Source organism: Oreochromis niloticus, linkage group LG20 (genome assembly GCF_001858045.2).
Source record: "Oreochromis niloticus isolate F11D_XX linkage group LG20, O_niloticus_UMD_NMBU, whole genome shotgun sequence".
NCBI classification, from domain to species: Eukaryota; Metazoa; Chordata; class Actinopteri; order Cichliformes; family Cichlidae; genus Oreochromis; species Oreochromis niloticus.
The window spans coordinates 12,888,884-12,911,524 of record NC_031984.2 but is presented as its reverse complement, the minus strand read 5'-3'; the positions used below and the strand labels follow the sequence as shown (position 1 = coordinate 12,911,524).

Sequence of the window (22,641 nt, the reverse complement as noted above, 5' to 3'; positions counted from 1 at the left end):
GTGTGTGTGTGTGTGTGTGTGTGTGTGTGTGTGCGGCGACAGGGGGTAGGGTGGAGCAGGAGGAGGGATGCGCGGATAGGAAAAGACGCACCGCTCGTCTATTGGACCAGAAGCAGAGTGGGCGCATGTAAGCGTCTGTCCAAGCCTGGAGACTTTGCCTTTTTTTTTTCCAGGGACGGGAGACAAGAGGGTCCAAGACAAGTACACATCTGAAAGCGGTATATGTGAGGCAACCGGGGGCTGCGAGTCAAGCCATGGACGCGCTGTTGGCGTTATTATAGGCTGTCGGTGACCACAGGGCGTAAAGTTTCCGCTACTGTCTTGTTGTGTTTTTTGTTTTCCTTTGTGTTGCGTTTTTTTTCTTTATCTTCAAGCCGCATGAGTTCACCGCTGTTTTTAGGTCAGCTGGTCGGGGTTCCGTTAGAGATAATGCACCCCACCATGGAAAAAGACACAACTTACACCAAGATTTTCGTCGGCGGGCTTCCTTATCACACCAACGACGCTTCACTTCGGAAATATTTCGAGACTTTCGGGGACATCGACGAGGCTGTGGTGATCACGGACAAACAGACGGGAAAATCCAGAGGATACGGCTTTGTGAGTCAATCTAACTTCATCTGCTTTTTCTCTGCTAGAGTCAGAGAGCAACTCAACGCATGTAGAGTGAAAAAACAAAACAAAAAAGAGCGTTTAATTAAGGTTTTATCAGCAACTTCCAGTCTAATTAAACGAAGAGCGCTTAAAGCACAGTAGCCCACGTCTGTTGTAGCTGCTAATCAGTTTAAAGTGACTTTATCTTAATAGTTAATTACATTATTGTTATGTTTTTCATCGGAACCTTTTTTAATGTGTGTGTCTCGGGCTTGTACGCTGCACACACTGCCACTTTGTTCAAGCAGCAGCCATGTGCAGTGTCTGGTGGTGACAGTCACATGCCAGAAGCATGAGAAGCAGGTTATTTCTTATAAGTGTGTCATCAATTATCTCCACTCCCCCCAAGTACAAATGGAAGCTCGAACAGACACAAAACAAGGACACACACACCCACACAGATACACTTGAGTTGGTAATAAGCTCCTGCAGCTGTGGGCAGATGTCTGTGTCGTCTGTGTGTTTGTGTGTGAGAGTGTGTATGTGTGTGTAGGGTGGGGAGATGGGGGTCCCTGGACTCGGAGGTGTGACATGTCAGTTGGCTCTGCAAGATAAGGCTGCAGCAGTTTCATGTTGACTTCCTCCCTCACAGCCCTTCCCCCCTCTGCCAGGATGGGTTTTGGTTGTTTGTCTGAGTGACTGTGAGTTAATGTGTATTGAACTTCAGATTATCTCTGCCTTCTGCGTAGCCAATGAGCTGATCAGCTGAAGCAGCCATGTGTTGAGCTCCCCCCCTCCCTTTTTTTGAGAGTTGGGTAGCAGCGTGCTCATTTCATCCCTGACGTCTCTTAATTCATGAACCACAGCGATCTCAAACCATCCACTGCTTTATGTTTGCATAAAAGTCCAGAGTCTGATGCTGTAAAATGAAAGCAAGCATAACTGTTTTACTTTCACTGTCCCACTTACTGGCAGTGGAGCCTGCAGCTGTGGTCCTGCATTGTGGTGTAGCTGCACTCTGTGTGTGTTAACCTGTATCACCCCTTCCCAGTTTCTTTCTGCCCACTCCTCAACTCAGTCCCTCAAGGTAGATTCTAGTATTTCATCCTTGGCAGGCCAGGGTGAAGAAAAAAAGTCTGCCTCCTACACTTCAGCCCACACCAACACAGCTGAAGCTCCACTGGCAGCTTTAAAACACTCTCATTTCTCCTTTCATGTAGTGGAGTCAGCGTCCTGTCCTGCAAAAAAAGGAAAAAAAAGATTAAGGAGACGAGGACAGAAGCATCCTCAGGGTCACCCCTCTGTGTTGCTTCATCCGAGCGCTCATGCTGGCATCCAGACTGTAGAGAAGCTTTCATGCGTTGCAGTTTTGTCGGTTTAAGAGATTACATGAGTGGTATTAATGTGCAATGCTGTGACGCTGTCTACAGGTGACCATGGTGGACAGGGGGGCGGCAGAGCGAGCGTGCAAAGACGCAAACCCCATCATCGACGGCAGGAAGGCTAATGTGAACCTGGCGTACCTGGGGGCGAAACCTCGCAGCTCACAGTCAAGTAAGCATGTTCGATCGTTAATCTGCGTCTATTTTCTTTCTTCAAAAACTCATCAAACAGGAGGTAGCACCGAGCTTCTTTTTAATCAAATGCTATTTGAAGGTTTGAAAAGGTGAGCTTTCAGTGAGTGGTTTTGGTGGTTTGGTGAGTATTTAGAGCAGTGGTTCCCACAACTGGTGCATGGAACCACCGGCGGGGGAAGGACAACCAATAAAAAATGTGAAGTGAAACTCATTTGAATAAGTGTGTTTTTTTTAAACACTTTTTTAAAAAACAAAAAACAAATTTGCTGATGCCAGTGTGAAATTCAAATTAAATCCTTTTTTATTGGTAAAGATTGATAAAAATTGTGGAGGTTAGACGTGAGTTTTTTGACATTTCAAGTTGGGAATGGCACAAAAAGTTTTATAAAACGCTTATTTAGAGTAGGAGTCCTGCAATCATGAGAAACAAAAATCTTGGTTGATTTAAATTTGGCTCTTATCTTATCGTGCACCTCTGGATGACCTTGAGTGCTGCTGCTTAAAAAAGTAGAAAATATTGTTCTGTGGAAGTCCAGTTTGGATCACTTGTATTTGCACATCTGGCTTAAAAACGTCTTGAATTTTATGAGGATTTATGGCACCAAATAAGGTATATGAGGTTTCCACAGTGCACTATCAGTAGGCATATTTAAAAAAATATAATTTAGTAATTTGAGGACAGCATGGTGGTGTGTAGGTGAGCACCATCACCTCATAGCAACCAGCCTGCTGAGGCCTGCATGATCTCTCTGTTCTCCAGCATCCTCCCACAGTACAAAGATATGCATGTTAGGTTAATTGGTGATTCACCGTAGGCGTGAATGGTTGTCTGTCACCCTGTGGTGGCTCTGTGACAGACTGGCGACCCATCTCGGATGTACCCTGCCCTACAGACTGTGACCTTGAATTGGATAAGTGGAAAAAAGGGATATAATGTAGCAAATTGACTCAGCCGGTGGCTTCTAAAGACTTCAACGTGAAAGAGATAACATGTTTGAGATTGACAGTATAGTAAGCCACAACAAATATTTAGTTTTCTAGATTATATGGGGGTGGGGGCAGAATTAGTCAGTGACAGTAGCACAGGGGAACCTTTCTGAAGCTCATGTAAGTGGCTGACGGTTTTTCATATGCGGCCCCTGCTCTTTTTTGTTTTTTTCCCAGAGACAAACGTTCCCCCATATCCATTCTGTTAGTTTCAGGAATCTTTCTCCAGGAATTTGCCAGCATTTGTAAGTCCTTATACTGACGCCGTGGTTATTAATTCTCATACTGAGATGATGATCGTTATTCTCTCAGTGAATAAAAAAATTCAAAAATTGGAGAAAAAAGGTATCCAGAAATCTACAGGAGGCGTCTATCATGCTGAACAGGCCAATCACAGTAGCTGCGGGCTGACTCGGGAGGTGCGCGTCAGGCTACGTCGGAGGTTACAGCGTGGGGCTCAGAGGGGTTTGTGGTTACGTCGTAGGTTACGACTTAGATTTCCCACCGAAGCATAAATTGGGCATCACTTCAAGAGCAGACACTGTTTATCAGTCGAAGCCTTGAGTGCCAACTGAAGACAAGCAGCTGGCACTCAAAGCTTGGGTGCCAGGTGCCAGCTGAATAAATTCATTCACAAGCCACCGTTCTGTGGATACTGACGAACACGGACGTTACTAGAAGAATAATGTGAATATGATACATCATGAAGGTGAATATCACAGCCTGTGATAGTCTGCACAGAGTGCTTGGAATAATACTGATTTGCATGAAGACCCTGGTTATGATCACATGCCCAGGGTACGTGTTGGCAGATCAGGAAACTGCATGTTATAAACATGTTATTCAGGTTTTACCTCATTCTGTCACAGCTTGTAGTTAGCAACTACATTAAAATAAAAACATAATAGGGAAATATAAAGGAAGCAGAATATTGTAAGCATTAAAGTGTATTGCCACGTTTCCTTTACTGGGAAACTGAATCCAGCACACTGTTTGATGTGTGAAATGTAAAAAAGCTGCAGGTAGACAATCAAAAATCTGGATACTGTTGAAATATGAAGTCTTCTTGTGTCCCATGTAAACAGCACATTCTGAATAGGATCAGACTCATTTACAGTAAGTGTACTTCTAACCAGCTAAAGGCCTTCTATGTTGTTGAAAGAACAAAGGCAGCAAATGCTCTCAAGCAGGCTTCAAGTCTCTACATATTTACATTTTACTGAAAGGGATGTTGACCCAGGGCTTTGTGGAGGACAAGAAAAATCACAAAAAATATAAATATATGCTTAAATGTGAGATTAGTTGGATAAATCACGGACGACCACTGGCATGCTCGTCACCCCAGCCAGCTGCTTATTCCCACCATACATTCGCTCCTTGTGTGCTTGAGTTTACGCACAAGCTTTTCCGCCGCCGGGCTTTTTCAGAGATAACCACCACCGCACATGTTTTGTGCTTCCCCTTCGACATCTGGGTGCACACCAGACCTTGACAGCAGCTCTCCCTCGCTACTCCGTTTAAAGCGTGCTTGCTGAAATGCCATGGAGTGTAGGTGTGATTGACAAACAGTGGTGCCAACAACAACTGACTGTGTGTCCTTATTTCTAGGCGAGGGCTGCGACGCAACTCTCCAAGCATGCGGCTGATGGGAGATGGCAGCGCTTGGTATTTTGTTATTGTGTGCGAGAGTAGCGAGAGAATAGGAGAGCGGGGAGAAGGCCACGAAGAGCAAGAAGGGGACGGGACTGTTAAGAGCAACAAATAACAGCGTGCCTGTCTCCTCTTTGTCCTGGTGAAGAAAGGGAAAACGTGCATTTAGATATAAGTTCGAACAAAAGGAGGAGGGGTGATGAAGTCATGCCCGTACAGTAAAAACGAGGAATGGGAAGGAATAAATAGCTGCAGGAATGTAAAGATGAAGTCAGAGGAGGCGCAGAGAGGAGGAGGAGGATAAGTTTCTCCTTTCTTGCTCAGTCTCAGCTGATTCCTGATGAAGTCTGGAGGCAGGGAGGTCACAGATGTTTGTGAGCAATAGAGTGCATCATTATTTGTGTGAGTGTGTATGCTGGGGGAATAACAGTCGGCCTGTGATACTCCCGTTTACATGCTAACCTCCGAGAGAGACAAAAACAGACAGAGAGGGAGAGAGCGGCTCTGTCCTTGTCTGCCCGTCTCTTCTGTTGTCTGTATAGCCAGTAGCTAAAATATCCCGCCTTACCGCTGCCTCTCTCTTTGTCTTTGTCTCTGTCTGCAGGTCTTTCTGTTGGAGTTCAGCAAGTCCATCCTACGTGGGCTCAGAGGCAGTATGGGTAAGACGGCGAAGAATCAATACCACTGTTTCCAACACTCTCTCTCTCACTCTCTCTTACCTGCCTCCTCCTCCTCAACACAATACATTTCACTCCTCCGCCCTTGACATTTGTGAGCACTCGCTCCTTTTCTGCACTTGGGTCTCGGTAGTCGCTGGCACTCTGCAGCGCCTCAAGAATGTATTCGACCCTGTGCCCATTTCTATATCGGTGCACTGGCTTTTGATGTCTTCTGTTGTCTCTCTCTCTTTCTGGTCCATTAAACCCATGAGAAGCTCAATTCTGAATTTCAGTCATGCATGAGTTGGGCTTCACTGAGGCAACAAGCTTTTTAGTCAAACTCCCCTCCATCCCTTCTTTTTCTCCCACTTCCACACACACACACACGCTTCCTCACATTTGTGCACACAGAGGTCTCGTTGCATCACCGTAGTGCCACTCATGAGTCACTGTGTAGTTGTGTAATAGAAAGTGGTGTTTTCAACACCCTTTTAAAACCCTGAAAATGATCCCAACTGGCTGCAAGATAGAGACTGTGGCAGGAAACCAGAAAAACAAGAGTCTACAAACATGCAGGTGCTAACATGTTTACTGTGCTCACTGCTGTTAGCTGTGTATATGGATACCCATAACAATCAAAAAAGTTTCATCTTGGTTGTTATGCAGACCCTCGATGTAGGAGAAAGGCAAGTGTATGTCATCACTACATATAGCAACACCGGTGCCTTCTAGTTAATGGATGCAGAGATATTTTATATGTGTTGTTATGTTGTTTGGTGTCTATTTAATAGAGCAAGCTTGTAGGCAGCAGCATTTATTAGTGCAAACAGCATGAAGGGCAGTTTACATCCTTTTTTTCCACTGTGATTCTGACGCTGATGACAGACTGCCTTTATTTGAAGTGTGAATTTATTGCCACAAGGTGATAAGACAGCAGCATTATAGCACAATAGTAGTGACACAATAAAATATCCAGTGACACAGCGTGAGTCAAATGTAAGCACAAATGTAGCCTAGGCAGTGTTTTCACTGAAGTTTTAAGTGTAACACAACTGCTCAACACTATTTGGTCTTCCTGTCATATGGAGTGAAGCTAGCAACTGCTCTAGCGATGCTCGGTTGAGTTGTTTACTTTTGGGTTGCACATCACAAACCGCTAACATGTCCTCATAACCCTAGCCCTTCATAACCCGGTTTTACTTAATGGTTTATGTTTGCCTCAAATGTTGAAACAAGTTTGCTGTTTCCACTTCCACCTTTAACGGTAAAAAATTTAGGTTGCTCCCTTTTTAAGCACTGCTGCTCTCCCTCTCAGACATGTCTGGGCTTCTCTTTTGTGCGTGTTAGAGATGTTTAATCCATGGCATTGCTATACCATTGGTATCATGAGATGACACTTTTTATGCTGAAAAATTGTGCTGGAATTATCGTGGATGGTACGCTGTGGCACAACCCTAGATAACATGCAATAGTTAGCACAACTATCATAATCAAATGCTGCAAACATCATTAGAGAACTTTCCATGTTTGACAAGATTACTCTCTCAAAATTCACACATCTTGCAAGTAATGATTAAATGATGCCACTACAGTTGTGTCCGTTTAGGTATTTGCCTACAGAAAGAGTTTTTAACCAACACAAACATGCTACCCCAGGACAGGAATAAGAGAAGCATTGAAAAGATTGGAAAAATACAATATGATAAGTACAGCCAGCAGCTGCACTAAACACTTTTAAGTATTTTTAACACTCGGTTTCACTTTAATTTCCCTTTAAGTAGTTTATAATAGTGCTCTGTGTGGATGTTTGCACACTGATGCTTCAGCCCTGCACCTGATCAGAGGTGTTGTTTCTTTTGAAATATTGTACACTTTCACTAAGTCAGGAAAAAGGCCTGTTTTGCAACAGATGTATCGTGCTGGTGAGCTGGTGCTGGTTTCTTGGGAAGAATCAAACCTTTCTGGGAAAGTGTAATTCACGGGTGACAGACGTTCTCATTCAGTGTCCCAGAGTTACAGTGTGAACAAGAAAGGAAATCTTAATGACTCAGTTCCTGAGTAAAACAAGGGGGATGACTCATATCATAGACTGCTGCAGACAGTAGAGAGAGACGGTGCAGGTTGAACCCAGCTGATGCGTTGTTGTTGATGACTGGATGGATGACTCTTCTTCTTCTTCTGACAACACCTACTTAGTCTTGAGTCAGATGTTTGGTGTATTGCCGGTGAGGAGGTGATCTTAGAAGAGGATGTTACCAACTGTCACAGCTGTTGATTTTGTTTTGTGTGTCTGGTTCTGCTATTGACTTTTTGAGCTTCATTTCAAAATCAAATAGCTGCTATTTCGGTCTTTGGCTGTCAAAAATCTGAAGTTTTAGTGATGGGATCTTCTATATTTTAGAGGTATTTTAAGGAATTTACAGAATGTAGCGTTTTGGAAATGATTTCTTCACTCTGATTTTCTGAAGGCTGACAAGTTCCGATCCTGCGGCTACAGAAAAGTCCATTAAAAACCTCAACTGTTCTGAGTGCTATTAATATTGCAGTCCTCAATTTCTGAATGAGTGATGAGGGAATTGAGGCTGACCCAGATGAGTCTATGAATGAGTGATGAGGGGTTGATAGAAAGTCTCCCAGAGTGCGAGAGGAGATTTGACGCAGAGGGAGTCTTTTGTTAATCTCTGCTTGCAGGAAGAGTCACAGTTTGACACCTCAGACTGAAGAAAAACAGCAGAAAACATCACCTGGCACACCCCAAAGGCAAACACAAACCAGAGGTGGCACTTTTTTTGTTAGGGTTGAAACACCTCCAAATTCATGCGTGTGTGTTTTGCAGGTAGCAGTTTAAATTGCTGAGAAACTATTGGGACATCTGTGAAGAAAATAAATGAGACATATGAGGTGAAGCAAGAGCACTTTCTGTTTTCTGTCAGTATGAACTGAAACACTGGATTAAGAAAAACACATTTGGTTGGTCTGTTAACAAAATCCACCTACAGGTAATTTTAAACCTAGTTATCGAATTATACTTTTTATTTTACACTGTGGTTAAAATACTAAAACACAGTCAAGATAAAGTCATCTTACATATCAGGACATAAAACATCATCTGGCCCTTAGCATCTCTTAAAATTAGGTAAGTCCAGCCTGTGAAGAACAACAACATGTCATACTAGATTGTGTCATTATTTATTCAACACAAACTAAACCAAAAATGCAGAAGCAGTGTGTGAAAAACAAACTGCACTCCATGATTAAATAGATAGAGCCACCTTTATCAGCAATAACTGTCTGTTGCTTCACTTTATTGAGGTTTGCAGACTTTGACTGGGCTGTTCTAGAGTTTTTGGTGTGTTTGGGATCATTTTCCCGTCGCCATCACACATGCAGCAGACCAATGTTTAGGTGTTGAACAGATGCCCTCACAGTTGACTCTAGAATACCATACAAGAGTTCATGGTCAACTGAAAGGTGGTCCTGTGGCTGCATAACGAAGCCCAGATCACCCCCACACCCCCCTCCCCGTCTCCAAATGTGACGGCGTGCATCATGGCATCTTTGGTCTCGTCTGTTCAAAGGACATTGTTCCTCTTGTGTTGTTTTCAGATTCAACTTTGAAAACCTAAGCTGTGTTGCCATACTCTATATAGAGAAAACAGACTTTCGCAAGGCAACCCTTCCAAACAAGCCACATTTATTCAGTCTTAACATGATAACTGAGGCATGTAGAGTCTGAGATATAACTCTTAGGTTTTTTGCAGTTTCTCTGAGCATTTCACAGTCTGATTTGCTGTTACGTTCACTCCTGGGAAGATTATTGGCACATTATGTTAACGCACATCTGAATGCTCCAGACCAGCAAATTGCCTAAACCTTTGCTTTAATAGAGGTGGTGAATTTGCTGGAATGTCCAGTCCCTGGAAAACTGGCAGCAGTCTTGAATGTTTGCCACTTGTGAATAATCTTTTCTGCTGTAGAATGATGGACTTTTGGAGGGCAGCAACAACTGCTTCTTTAAGATCACTGATGATGCCTTTACTCCTTGGCGTTGTGTTAACACACATCTGAATACTCCAGACTGTCAAATTAAGCCGCTCTTACGTACGTCTCGTAATTGCTATGAAACCAGTAAGGGTGTACTTAGTTTTTCACATTATGTCATATAATAGCAGTTTAATATTTAATATTTTACAGTTGATCTGAGATTGTATTTACTCATTTTAAGACCTGCTATGAGCCACATTATATTTTATAGTTTTTTCTATTTAAAGCATTGGATTTCAATGAGGGTGTACTCAAACCGACAACCGGATGATACTCCAGCTTCTCAAAACTCAGATCAATGAAAACTACTGAGTGGGCTTTTATTTTGAAGAGTTGCTATTTTTAAAAAAAAAAGCAAATTGTCACAATTGAGAACTGAAACTAGCAAATGCTGGGCTGTTTTTGTGTCATAGCTGATAAAGATGACTAATTTCTGAGTAATATTGTTGGTTTGGTTTAAGATATCTCAGCCTGTTCTGCTTTGATTTCTACCACGCAGTTTTGTTTTAAATCTCATGTGTGCAGCAACTGTGTGCATGTCAGTGCTGAAAAAAGTGAAACAAATACATTCACTTTGAGCATTCCCCTCTGTTTTTTTCCTCTCCAACACTGCCTACTTCGAAGCCATCTTACCATCAGTTCATGATGTGTCTTGTAAACAAAGTTGAGTTTCATTGTTCGAGGGTGTATTTAGGGAAAAATCTGTTGCAAAAGAAGAAGCAATACCAATGTCTGCCACAGCGTTAACCTCAGGAGGTCTCAGTGCACCACAGCTGCAGGTTACTGCCTTTTTCTCAACAGGAAACTGTCTATTTTGAATTACTGCTATTACCGCTAACGTTGATTTTTATCTCTTTGGTGCAGATAAGAAATCAAATCTGCTGTTTGAGGAGGGCGTTCTGATGAATGTAGGATACCACTGCTACTGTTCTGTATCCACCACAGTGAAACAAGCTGACAGAAGGAGACTTGAGCTAATATTGACTCTTTAAACAAATGTGAGAGAAGTTGTTTAATCTGGAGTGCAGATTTGACAGAAATTACATGTTTAAACTGGGGATAAATAAACCTTACAGCCTGAGTAATGTCTAGATTTTTCAGTTTCTTACGTGCAAAGGGCACATCTGTCCCAGCTCAGATCTCCCTGCTCCGAGGCTCGATGTGTCTGTGACATGATCAGTATGACTGCAGTCAGTTTCAAACATTTCTTGGCTGCATGAAGGACTTTTATTTTAGGCTCAACTAAAAGAAATAGTCCAAGGTTTAAACAGGGTCATGCTGTTGAGAAAGAACAGTAGCTTTTCCAGTCTTTAATCACAAGATAGTTGGGCATTCACCATTTTTCACTTTAACACAGGGTGTCTTTTCTCTCTGATTATAAATCTAGGACTTGTTTTCTTAACTAATGATCTTCATATTAAACTTTATTGAACTGATTGGGATCTTTTTTTGTGTGTAAGATGTTGCCGTTGTCACAGTTTCTTTTTTTATTCTGCATTTTTGCATTTGTGTATGCAAATATACACTTTGTTTGTTTCCACCCATTCAGCCAGTTGTTAATCAGCCAGTCATATGGCAGCAACTCGGTGCATTTAGGCATGTAGACATGGACAAGACCAGCTGCTGAAGTTCAAACATCGAATCAAAATGAGAAAAAATAAAGGTGATTTAAGTGACTTTGAACGTGGCATATTTGTTGGTGACAGGCTGGTCTGAGTATTTCAGAAACTGCTGATCTGCTGGGATTTTACCACACAAACATCTCTAGGGTTTACAGAGAATGGTCCAAAAAAGAGAGAAAATATCCAGTGAGCACCAGTTCTCTGGGTGAAAATGTCTTGTTGATGAAAGAGGTCAGAGGAGAATGGCCAGACAGCTTCAAGCTGGTGGGAAGGCAACGGGAACTTAAAATAATCCCTCGTTAAACGCAGGAGAGAATCTTTAAATGCATATCACCAGGTGCCACTCTCATCAGCTAAGACCAGGAAACTGAGACCACAATTCACTGAAATTGGACAATAGAAGATTTTAAAATGTTTTGCGCTCATGCTTGTGCAACTGATAAATCTGCACCAACTTTGATTGTAATTGTGATAAAATGTAGTTTATAATTTATTTTTGACTGCACTTTCATTAGAACTTTAATTAAAATTTTTTTTTGAAATATTATGATCTGGTTATTAAAACAAATAACCAGTGAGTCAAGGAGGCTTCCGTGATAAGAAATTATGCATATTCCTTTAGAAGAAAGTTATTGTTATCATTTTAAGTGGTAAATATGTAGCTAAAACAAAATAGGTTATCTCAATTGGGGGTTTGTCAACAAAGTCCACCTATAAGCACTATTAAATGTCACTAATTAACACATAAAATTTAAAATTTTGTAAAAGCAAGAACAAGGATCAATGTGCCAGAATGACATCTCCCTTCCAGTGATAAAAACCTACCAGGTTGGTTTCAAATCAGACTATTTCTTGGCTCAGAGCAGTAACTTAAACAGGTTCTAGCATGCTAATTATGAGCTTTAGAAGAGCTAGTGGGTGAATTTTGTTAAGGTTGTAGATGCCTCTTTAAAGTTAACCAGCTGCTGTCCGTCATTTCATATTTAAGGGACAGATATGAAATTCTTCTCATCTAACTCAGTGCGAGAAAAGCAAACAAACATGTTTTTCCCAAACGTCAAACTACTAGACATAAGATCCGTCTAAATATATCCTCATGCCTCTTGCTGCCCCCTGTTCCCACTTCACCATCATCACTGTGGGGCTCCCAGTGGGCTTTCTTCCTTTGTCTGCTCACACAAACTCACACAGTAAACAGCAGATATCAAAGATAAACTCAAACAAAGCGCAGTTCTCTGTCTGCTGCTTTGGCACATTTGCTTTAAGTTTTTAGAGGACAGAGGACAGGCTGATGCCAAATGTGGCTTTGAGGTACAGCTGAGTTAGGGTGGAGGGCTGTGGGGGGAGGCATGTTCTCATATGAGGGAGGAGGGGAGGCGTCTGTCGCCCATGGCCGCCTGCTGTCTGCCTTCAGCACCCAGAAGCTGCAGCAACGTCGATGCGGTTGCTTGGCAGAAGTGAGATTCTTTTTTTTTTCTGCTCTTTAATTTCTTTTAAGTGAAAATAAAGGAGGGTGAGGGAGATGGATGTGCGGTGAGTCTATTTAAGGTGGAGGCGTGGGGGAAGGGAGGGGGGACTTCCTGTTGAAGCAGTGGAACAGAGCAGTAGAGGATGGGAGGAGGGGGTGATAGACTTAAAGCACACCTGTGGGTGGGTGAAGTTGTGGCTGGGTTCGGTGAAGCTTCAGGGTCGTGTGATGTGCGTTTATTATAAAACGCTCCTCAACGAAACATCAGGAAATCAGTGAACGGCCTCAGCGGGCGCCAACGTGTCGACTTGTTTAATATGTTCACATCCGTAACTCTTCTCTCTCTGTCTGATTTTCTTTTCCCATTCTTCCTCTTGTCTTCCTCCCCCTTTAAATAATCCTTCTTTCTCTTTCCTCTCAGTCTGCAGTCATCACTCTTTCTCTGACGGGGGGTTTAAGTAGACGGCGAACCCTCAGGTGGATATTTTTCTTACCCAGGGACCCAATTAGGAGCGACACCTCTGTTGGATGAAAAGCCTCATTTAACAAAAAATGTAAAGAGATGGTGTCGCAAGCTTTTCAGAGCACACAGAGCACAGTCGTCTGTTAAAAGATGACACATTTTGATCTCTGATTGCATCTTTTTCCACTTCTTCTGCATCGGGTTATGTTTCTTTTTCTTCTGATGTGTATTTAAGCACTAAAGTCATCTTCCCATCCTCTGTCTCCCACTGATGCCGTGATGCTGACAAATAAAGTGCATAAAATATAGATCGAGGCCAGTTTTTAATGAGCAGTGACTTCGCATTTCAGGCTAAATCAACACTTCTGTGTTCCTGCAGGCGCCTCACAGCAAAGACCTGCCAACCTGCCAGAAATGTGACAAGAGAAAGGCATGTCTCGTGTTTGCATCATGTAAAGTAATCCTATGACTGCTCAGAGCTGCAGCTGCCACCATCAGACAATTAACTGATTAGCCATCCACTGATATTGATTAATCGTAAATTACTTCCACTTAGTTGTGAGGATTTGCTGCTTCTCTGTGGTTTGCATAGGGGTAAACTGAACATGCAAACAATTTAAAACGAACCACTGTGAAGACTTTAATGGGGGTTGTACTCACCCAGAAGGTTATTCTAGGAAATTGAGGAAAATAACTATTGGCTTAAATATTAATCAGAGCAGAAAAAGCAGGAAAATAGCAAACGCTGTTCTCAGTGAAGTTCCCAATTATGCTTGTGAAGCTCCAGCTGCTATAAACAACTATTTAAAATATTCAAAATACACTCATTTCATTAGGTATACCCATTTAACTGCTCATTAATGCAAATATCTATTCAGACAATCAAGTGCTCAGTGCATTTAGCCGTGCGGCTATGAAGAGACGACATGCTCAAGTTCAATCTCAGAATCAAAATGGTGAAGGTTGTTGGCGACAGACAGGATGGTCTGAGTATTTCACAAACTGCGGATCTGCGGGGATTTTCCTACACAACCATCTTTAGGTTTTTCTGAAAAAGAGAAAATATCCAGTGAGCGGCAGTTCTCCAGCTAAAAAAATCCCTTGTTGATGCTAGATGTCAGAGGAAAATGGCCACATCTCTGAACAGTAACTCAAATAAACAAGCATTGTAACCAAAGTGTGCAGAAGACCATCTCTTGAGTGAACTGCACATGAAGCTGCAGAAGACCATACCATGTGCCGCTCCTGTCAGCTAGAATGGAAAAAATGCTTCCTGGTCTGATGAATCTCAGTTTCTGCTGTCACATTCAGAAGGTAGAGTCAGGGATCCATCCTGCCTTGTATCAACGGTTCAGGCTGCTGCTGCTGCTGCTGCTGCTCCTGCTGCTGCTGCTGCTGCTGCTGCTGCTGCTGCTGCTGCTGCTGCTCCTGCTGCTGCTGCTGCTGCTGCTGCTGCTGCTCCTGCTCCTGCTCCTGCTCCTGCTGCTGCTGCTGCTCCTGCTGCTGCTGCTGCTGCTGCTGCTGCTCCTGCTGCTGCTGCTGCTGGGGATTTTTTCTCGGCACACTTTGGCCTCTTCAATAAAGGTTAAAAGCTTTACTTCCACGGCCTACCTGAATATGATTGCCAACAGTTGCTTAAGTGTGTCTCCACAGTTCATTTTAGCTCTGTGTCAACATTAGAGAGCAACCACAAATGGTCTGTACTCTCTCATTTATCAACATGATGCCTGTCAATCACTTTATGTGCAAACATCTGCAGACACTTGCCTGAGGAAGCAAGAATAGGGACTACACATAACTTAACAGCGAGCAGTTTCATACATAACAGGTTTTCTCAGTATTACACTGAGAACCAGCTACATGTATCAACACAGAGTAATCTATAAAGTAAAAGTTATAAACATAAAAACTGTGTGTATTTTGAGTGAAATATCTTCGATATTTGCTTAATAACCCTTACAAATGGGTACTTAGTCGCATTAAAAATCTGAAGAATTTATTGGATGTGTGTTTGAAGTAAAATTTGTACGTCATTTTGACAGTTCTGAACATTTTCTTTTCTTTATGGATGAATTTGGGCTTACTTTGAAAGAAGCCGTGGCTTGAAGGCAAAAAAAAAGTCTGATGTAACATCCTTTGAAATCTTGAAATCAAAAGCAAACGGTGACCTGAAAGCTCCTTATTTACTTGATGATTATATTTTATGTCATTAGGAATCTGACAAATAACTTCAAATGAAAGCTTTATACCTGAAAAAAGTTAAAGCGGTTAAAGTCGATAAATCCAGGTCCAGAACAGGATATTTTGAATGTTTTTTTTATTCGTGCAACAAGTGAACGTCAGATGGAAATGAGACGGCGTTCATTAGACTGACATGTGCTGAGTTAAAACTCAGGCGTGAGATGGGTTGAAGTCAGGAGACGTATCCGTTTTTTGACATTTTCTTCTCCGTGTCAGCCTTATTTGAATGAATCAGATTTAAATGTCTTTCTTGCTTGCTGACATGTGAGCTGAGTGTCCGGCGCTGATGTTGGCCTTTCTATCACTCACCCCCCCTCGAGCCGCGTGTGTGTTTATCGACAGAGGACGGAGGGTCATGCGTGTGCCTCTCCATGAGTGTGTGTTTGTGTCTTTGACTGACTCACTCTCCTCACATCTCTCATCTGTACTATTATAAGCGAGGCTGTCCTAAGGCATGAGGGATATGATGGCTGATCCTTCACCTCTCAGCATCGCTCGTTCCTCGTCTAAGGAGTCCCGACCTTGAACCTCAGCAACAACAAAAATAAAACCCCAAACCTTTATGGATGTTTTGGTTTTTATTCTCTTTGGTCAGTGCATCCTCTCTCTTTCATGGCGCTGCCTGGTTTTGAGAAAGGACAGCAAGGGGGAGTGCAGACGAGGAAGATGGCTGTGAGGGAGCGAACCCGGAGAGGGGAGGGAGAGCGGAGTCGGTGGAGGTTATTCTGCTCTCATGGGTCTGTTAGTGAGTGCACACCCATGCAGCTGCGCCAATTAGTCCTGCCATGCTTGAACCCCCCCACGAGACACACACACACACTCTTCTAAGCTGCTTAACTAACTACACACAACCTGTTAAGTGTGTGCATGTATTACGTTTGTTTCCTGCGTGTTCACTTCTTCGGGATGTGGTGAATTCGACTGTGTGATTCAATGTGTGCGCTGTAATTTAGAGTTTGCGTGCCTGTCCACATCCCCTTTGAGTGTGTGCGTGTTTGTGTGCGTGTATAAATGTGTGTCTGACAGTGATGCGATGATGCCAGGCACGGGGAGAAGAGAGGCGAGGCACAGCTCCCACTCGTACGATGCCACTGTCACATTGGATCAGTCAGGCCGGTGCAGGCAGGCAGCGGCACACAGCCGTGGGAATGACACTGCACTTCTGCTCCGGGGGGATACGAGATGGGATAAAGAGGGGTCGAGGAGGCGGGATGTTGCTAGCTTCAGCTTTGTTTTGACTTTATATGTTGTTGAAACCGTGCAGATGATAATCTTCGTCGTGCCAGCCAAAACCTCAGCGATTTTTTGGGCCCTTCCTTCCTTCTTTTTTTTTTTTTAACTGAGTAAAGTTTGTAAAAAGTTACCAAATCAGAATTTTGTAAGACTCAAATCAAACTTTAATGATATTTAATAAATTATAAACTCATTTTTTTTCTTTTTAATTTGGTAATGAGCATTTAATATTATAGAAGAAAAGAAATGGTTTTCAAGGGTTTTAAAGAAGCAACAGAGTAGATGAGTCCCACATTTGCAATTTATAAATACACCTGATAAGAAAATATCCCACATTTTTGTGGTTAATGTTTTAACAGTGCCTGTGTATGCATGACACCAGGAAGCAGGAATAAAAGCCAAAAGACCAACTTCAAAAACAGGCAGTGGCCTTAAACTTAAAGGCTGCCAGTGAGGACAAACAGTGAAGGCAAGGTCCAAAACCTGGCGAAAGGTCATATGTGGGAAAGTACCAATGAACACAAGAAAAGAAAAAACAACCCAAAACCCCACAGGAAATCTGAAAAGCCACAGGTGGAAGACAGGAAGGATATAGACTGAAGAGGGTGGCTGGTTAATTTGAAATACCCGTGAAAGACAGCGCAGGTGAGACTAATAATAAGGGAGGGAAGGATGGAAAACTAACAAATCCAAAACCATGAAAATGGTCATGGACAGTCTCGTAGTCTCATCCCACAAATGAAAAATACAAAGGAAGCAACAAGAAGCAACTGAATTACATTTAAAGAGACCTCAAAGTCAGTTTCACTTATACTGCCTTTAGTGGTATTTTAGTGGTATTTTATTTACCCATCGTTGTTCTTTTGGTCCTTTTGCCCAGTTCAGCCGCACAACTGGTTAAATAAAAAACAACTTTCAGAAATCATGAATCATCAGTAGTTGAAAAGAAAATCAAATGTTCTTTCTATTGCCTACACCTGCCAATCAGACTAAGCCTGCAGCTATCTAGCATTAGAGCTCTGGTGATGAGGGGGAAACAGGTTTGTGGATTTTGTTTAGAGTGACCAATCAGAGGGCACGATAAGTTAAAATAAGTTCAAAAGAAGAGTTCAATTTGATTGACACTTAAAATGAATATATGGATGCTGTATTTATACTGGCAGCTATCTTGCACATACTGGCGTGTGTCTGTGTGTTGTGTATACAGCACAGTGGCTGTGTGCAGGCTCAGTGTTTCTTGTGTAATCACACCTGATCCCTGCTCGCTCTTTCTGTTTAGGGGTAAGCAGGAGCAGCGGCAGGCCGCCTCTCACTGCTCCGATCACCTGCTCAGACGCAGTGACAAGGTTACTGTCAGGTTAATGACTCTGACTGCAGGCTGTAGTGTTAAACACTGTCATGTTCTGTTGTTTTTACTTAAGCAGCGTAGCATAACCTAGTTCCTTTGATATGATCGCTGTTGCTTTTGCCAGATGTAACTGAGGATGTTCAGGTTAAGTGGGCAGCCTCAGGCAAGGACATGATTGAATACAAGAGGACAGTGGAGCGCTTTTTTCTCTCATTATTGTTGTGGCTCCAAGTGCAGACAATCTCATACAATGCATCTGTTGTGGCAGCTTGTGTGTGTAGTGTGTGTGTGTATGAGTGCACAGGTGTCAAATCCAGAAATCATATTTTGGAAGCAAAACAGATTTTTAGAAACATAAGCCAATCACGATAAGAATAGTTTATTGCAATTTAGTGTTTCTTACCTAAATGTTTCATTAGGATCAGTGTCTTTTTTTTAAAACCTTTTTCAGGCAGTGTGCTAATTAAACTTAAACACAAGGGAGGCAATCTATTTTAAGGGAGCAGAACTGATAATTGCTCTTTAAGGAGGAGGAGAACCTTTTGTAGGACTCAGTATTTGGGGTATAGAGAAAAGGAGCATTCGCTAAAGAAACTGTGAACGTAGAGCATCTCGTATTACAATCGCTTTAAAAATCAGACCTCTCAGTGATATACAGAGTGGCAGCTCTGCACACACATTTTTCTGATGTTGCCATTGGATATTCAGACAGAAATGCATGTTGTCAGGCCTGTGTGTGTGATTTTTACGACAATTTTTTAAGACTCAAGAGGAATTTCAGCTTCATCTTTTGTCTTTGCTAACCACTCGGCCCATACAAAACATGTACTGACCTACATTCTTTTTATTGTTTTTCTCCATGTCTTAATGTTTTTTTGGTTATTTGTATGTCTGTTTGTTTGTTGCATGAAAAAAGGTTTTAAAATTGGCAGAAAAGGCCCAGAAACCATAACGTTATAGGCTAGTTTGAGACATCTCCACTAACATCAAGTGCAACTTATAGGATATACATTTAAAAAGATATATTAAATAAGACTTAACTTCAAGCAAAGCTACATGTCAGACCACATACTGACTTGCATAAAAAATAACATAAGTTAGCATGTGTTTGCAGTACGTGATGCTAATGTGTTCACAGTAGCAATGAAAAACATGCTGGATTATTTAATTTTTAGCATTAGCATTTTAGCATGCTAACATGCTAATATCAACGGATTTACACTAAATTTAAAATACAGTAGAGGCCGAAATAATTAGAATTTCCAACGCAGAAACTGAGAACGATAGTTCTTAAAATCTCATTTAAGTTTCTTTTCTAGCACCTACTTTGGCGTACAGAGGAAACCCTGAGTTTCTACCATTAGCATTGTGAATGCAAGCAGAGGAAAAGTCCTCAAAGAAAAAGAACGTTATTACAAGACAAGTTCTGTGAAAAACTAAATACAATCCACAATTCAATAGCTTGCATGCACATTTAGCAGAAATAACGTGAATTTTCATTTTTGATATGACTATCAGTCTCAGTCAAGGAATTTTGGCCCAATTTTCTTTACATCATTGGTTCAGTTCTTTGATTTTCATGGGTATTTTTTTGTATGCACAGCTTGCTTAATGTCCTGCCTCAGCATTTTAACCAGGCTGAGATATGAGCTTTCACTGGGCCATTGATTCTTTTCTTTTTCAGCCATGCTGTTGTAGATTTGCCGGTGTTTGGGATCATTGTCCTGTTTTATGACCCAATTTGGACCAATCTTAACTTTCAGGCGAATGATCCTACATTTGAGTCTAGAATACTTCGGTATACAGAAGAGATCATGTTTGACTCAATGACTACAAGGTGTACAGGTGCTGTGGGTGCAAACAACCCAAATCATCACCCCCACCACCACCGTGCTGTGCTTGACAGTTGATATCAGGTGTTGATATCAACACAGTGCGGTGCTGATATGCTGTGTTTGGTTTGCTTCAAATATGGTGGTGTGCATTATGGCCAAACATCTTCACTTTGGTCTTGTCTTTCCAAAACTCTTGTGCTTTGTTCAGAAGCAACTTTGCTGCAGTGTACTTTATGAGGAGAAGAGGCTCTTGGCAGAGTCAGTCAAACAAATAATACTTAGTACAATCAGATAAAGACTGAATATCATTAACTTTAACATTTAACATGCTAACTGATGCCTGTAGAGCCTGACTGACTGCACTGTATCGTCAGACTTTGGAGTGAATTTGATGGGACATCCACTCCTGGGAAGATTGTGGCATTTGGTTGACATACAGCTGAATGCTGCAGACTAGCAAACTACCCAAAATTCTGCTTTTTAAGAGTTTCTCACATTTATTGATGATTGATTTATTGATCAAATGCACTTAATTACAAGCATCTGGCACATACTTTCCCTCTTATCTACTATGAAAGCAGTAAGGCTGCAAAATTCCATATGCCCGTGTAAACTTGCTTTTTCACATGACTCCCAAAGAGTTCCCCAAAACTCTTAAACCCCAAAAGTTGCTGTTAAACAGGTATGAGTGATCTAAACAATAAACGATAATGAAACAATAAATAAAGACTCATCAGTTACATTTACAAATGATAGGTCTGTAGGACTTTGTTGAAAATTGTCATATCTGTGTAACAGTTGTGCTTCAGTCAGTGTAATTTTTTAATGATTTCAGTGATTGAGTTTAAAGAATTTACTGAAAGATCATGAGAAAATGTGTGTAACATATTATACGTTTATATATAAACACATTAAAAATGAGAAGTCCCACGTTTGTTTTATTATGTGTGCTTTAGTGTTAAGTATATTAAGTGTATATTTCTGTTTTTACTATAGAAAAATATGGTAAATGATTTCTTGACTAAACAATTAATATTTATATGATAAATAATTGAAATGGTAATAGAGTTGCAATAATTAGTCATTTAATTACGGTTTTGTAAAAACCAGATAATGAATTACATAATATTTGCTAACCAAAGTGTTTCTGTGTCCCTCAGGCTCACTCAGCAGTACGTCTACCCCCAGACGTTCCTCCAGCCCAGCCTGCTGCTCCATTCTCACCTCAGCCCGACAGCAGCGGCGCTCACCTCCCCTTACCTAGACTACAGCCCCGCCTACACGCCCTATGCCTCCACAGGACTGGAGCAGTACCCCTACACCCCATCGCCGTCGCCCTCTGCTGGCTACCTCAGCTACACCTTCTCCCCCAGTACGCCAGCGCCCACTATCACGGCATCACCAACCCCTCCGGCTGCCATCCATCCTCCTCTAGCTGCACTCACTGCCGTGTCTGCTGCACCGCAGGCCTTCCTCCACTACCCTCTGCACCAGCCGGACCGCATGCAGTGAGCGGCTCTGAGCATGGCTGCAGCTGCTGACCTGATGATTCGAAACAGCGTGACTGTTGACCTGTGACATCATCAGGATGAGACTAGAAGTGGAAGAGAGTGTCATATAATCAAAAGGGCTTCTCAAGAGCACTCTAGTTCCTGTTTTTTTTTTTATTATTGTTGTTGTTGTAATAGTTAAAGAAAACGTTCTATTACTATTGTCATCAGCATACACTCTGAATGTTTTTCATCAGTGGCAGCACTCAGAGACTGGAATTAGACGACTGGTAATTTTCTGGATGTTTCTCTTGCCGCTGAGTTTGGAGGCAGTCTGACTTCGGGGTAAAGACAACGAGGAAATATGTTTGACATGATGCTGTGGCTGCAGTTTCTCCAAAGGTACTGAGCTGAATGCTGGGCTCTAGCCAAGCTGGGAGTCAGTTCCTCCTTCAGAAACACAGCTCCAATTACCTCCTCTTCAAGGTTAACTTTCTGTCTATGGCCTTAGAGATCTGTCTCTGTACTTCGTTCATTTTGTCATTTTTATTAGTCTCACATGTGAAACAAACAAAATGTTTATTGTACTCCCTTTTGTTCCTTTTCTCCACTGCTGGCAATTTGTTACATAGTAATTACCACAGAATATGCAATATTAATGACAGAGGTGGAACATTAATAAGGTAGACAACACTGGTGTAATATTTTTGTGTAATGCTACTGCTAGATTGTCACTCTGAGATCGACTTTCTTAACACTTCAAGCATACTAGCCATCACATGAAGTTCCTGTAGCTGCTTTGTAGGCTTTCTCAACTTTTGCAGCAAGAGCATCTTCGGAGTCGGTCTTTATTCAGTTACTTAGGTGTCAATACAGATCAGGTAAATGTATTTGGATGTGGATGTCCAAAAGTGTGTGTATGTCCATGTTTGGTCTCTGTGAGTGTCAGTGAGTGAGAGACATACGATATAATGCAGTATATGCTGGTGTCAGGTCTGAGCTTCTTTTCTAGCCTCTTGTACTGATCAGAGTTGTTTCTTTGTTTTTGTTTTTTCCTCGAATGCAGAAATCGGAGAGATTCTTTAGTCGTGATACTGCAGTTTCCTGGTGCCGCGGCATCGTCTTAGTAGTCTTAAAACAAGCCATACATCACATCTTAAACAAATATGCAAAAATAAAATGAATATTTCTAAATGAGATGTGCTATCTTTTTCTTAAGCAGGTCAAATCTGAGTACTTCTGGACAGTACATACACCAGCAGCAGCATGGAAAATTGACATTTCATTATGTCACTGAGCTGCTTTACACTGGTGAACTGGAAACCTGCTGAAGGCATGAAGGCAATAGATTTTACAAAATATGTTAATTACCTTTCTTACAATGAAAAATAATCAACCTTGGCCAGCCAATCACAGCCAGTAGATCCACA

General features: G+C 41.9%; 1 protein-coding gene across 1 annotated transcript; it reads left to right on the top strand.

Moving 5' to 3' along the window:
* Positions 1 to 62: 62 nt before the first annotated feature.
* On the top strand, positions 63 to 22,408 carry rbm38 (RNA binding motif protein 38). The gene is made up of 4 exons (XM_003438805.5): positions 63 to 600; positions 2,025 to 2,148; positions 5,413 to 5,467; positions 20,882 to 22,408. Exons 1-4 carry the CDS (start codon positions 379 to 381, stop codon positions 21,231 to 21,233), a joined length of 753 nt encoding a protein of 250 aa, XP_003438853.1. The 5' UTR covers positions 63 to 378; the 3' UTR covers positions 21,234 to 22,408.
* The last annotated feature ends 233 nt before the right edge of the window (positions 22,409 to 22,641 follow it).

What these genes read in the sequence shown, in the direction of transcription:
- rbm38 (XM_003438805.5), top strand. Translation starts at nt 379, where the DNA reads ATGAGTTCACCGCTGTTTTTAGGTCAGCTGGTCGGGGTTCCGTTAGAG. An exon ending in AATCCAGAGGATACGGCTTT is followed by an intron (nt 601 to 2,024) that starts GTGAGTCAATCT and finishes CGCTGTCTACAG; the next exon opens with GTGACCATGGTGGACAGGGG. An exon ending in ACCTCGCAGCTCACAGTCAA is followed by an intron (nt 2,149 to 5,412) that starts GTAAGCATGTTC and finishes CTCTGTCTGCAG; the next exon opens with GTCTTTCTGTTGGAGTTCAG.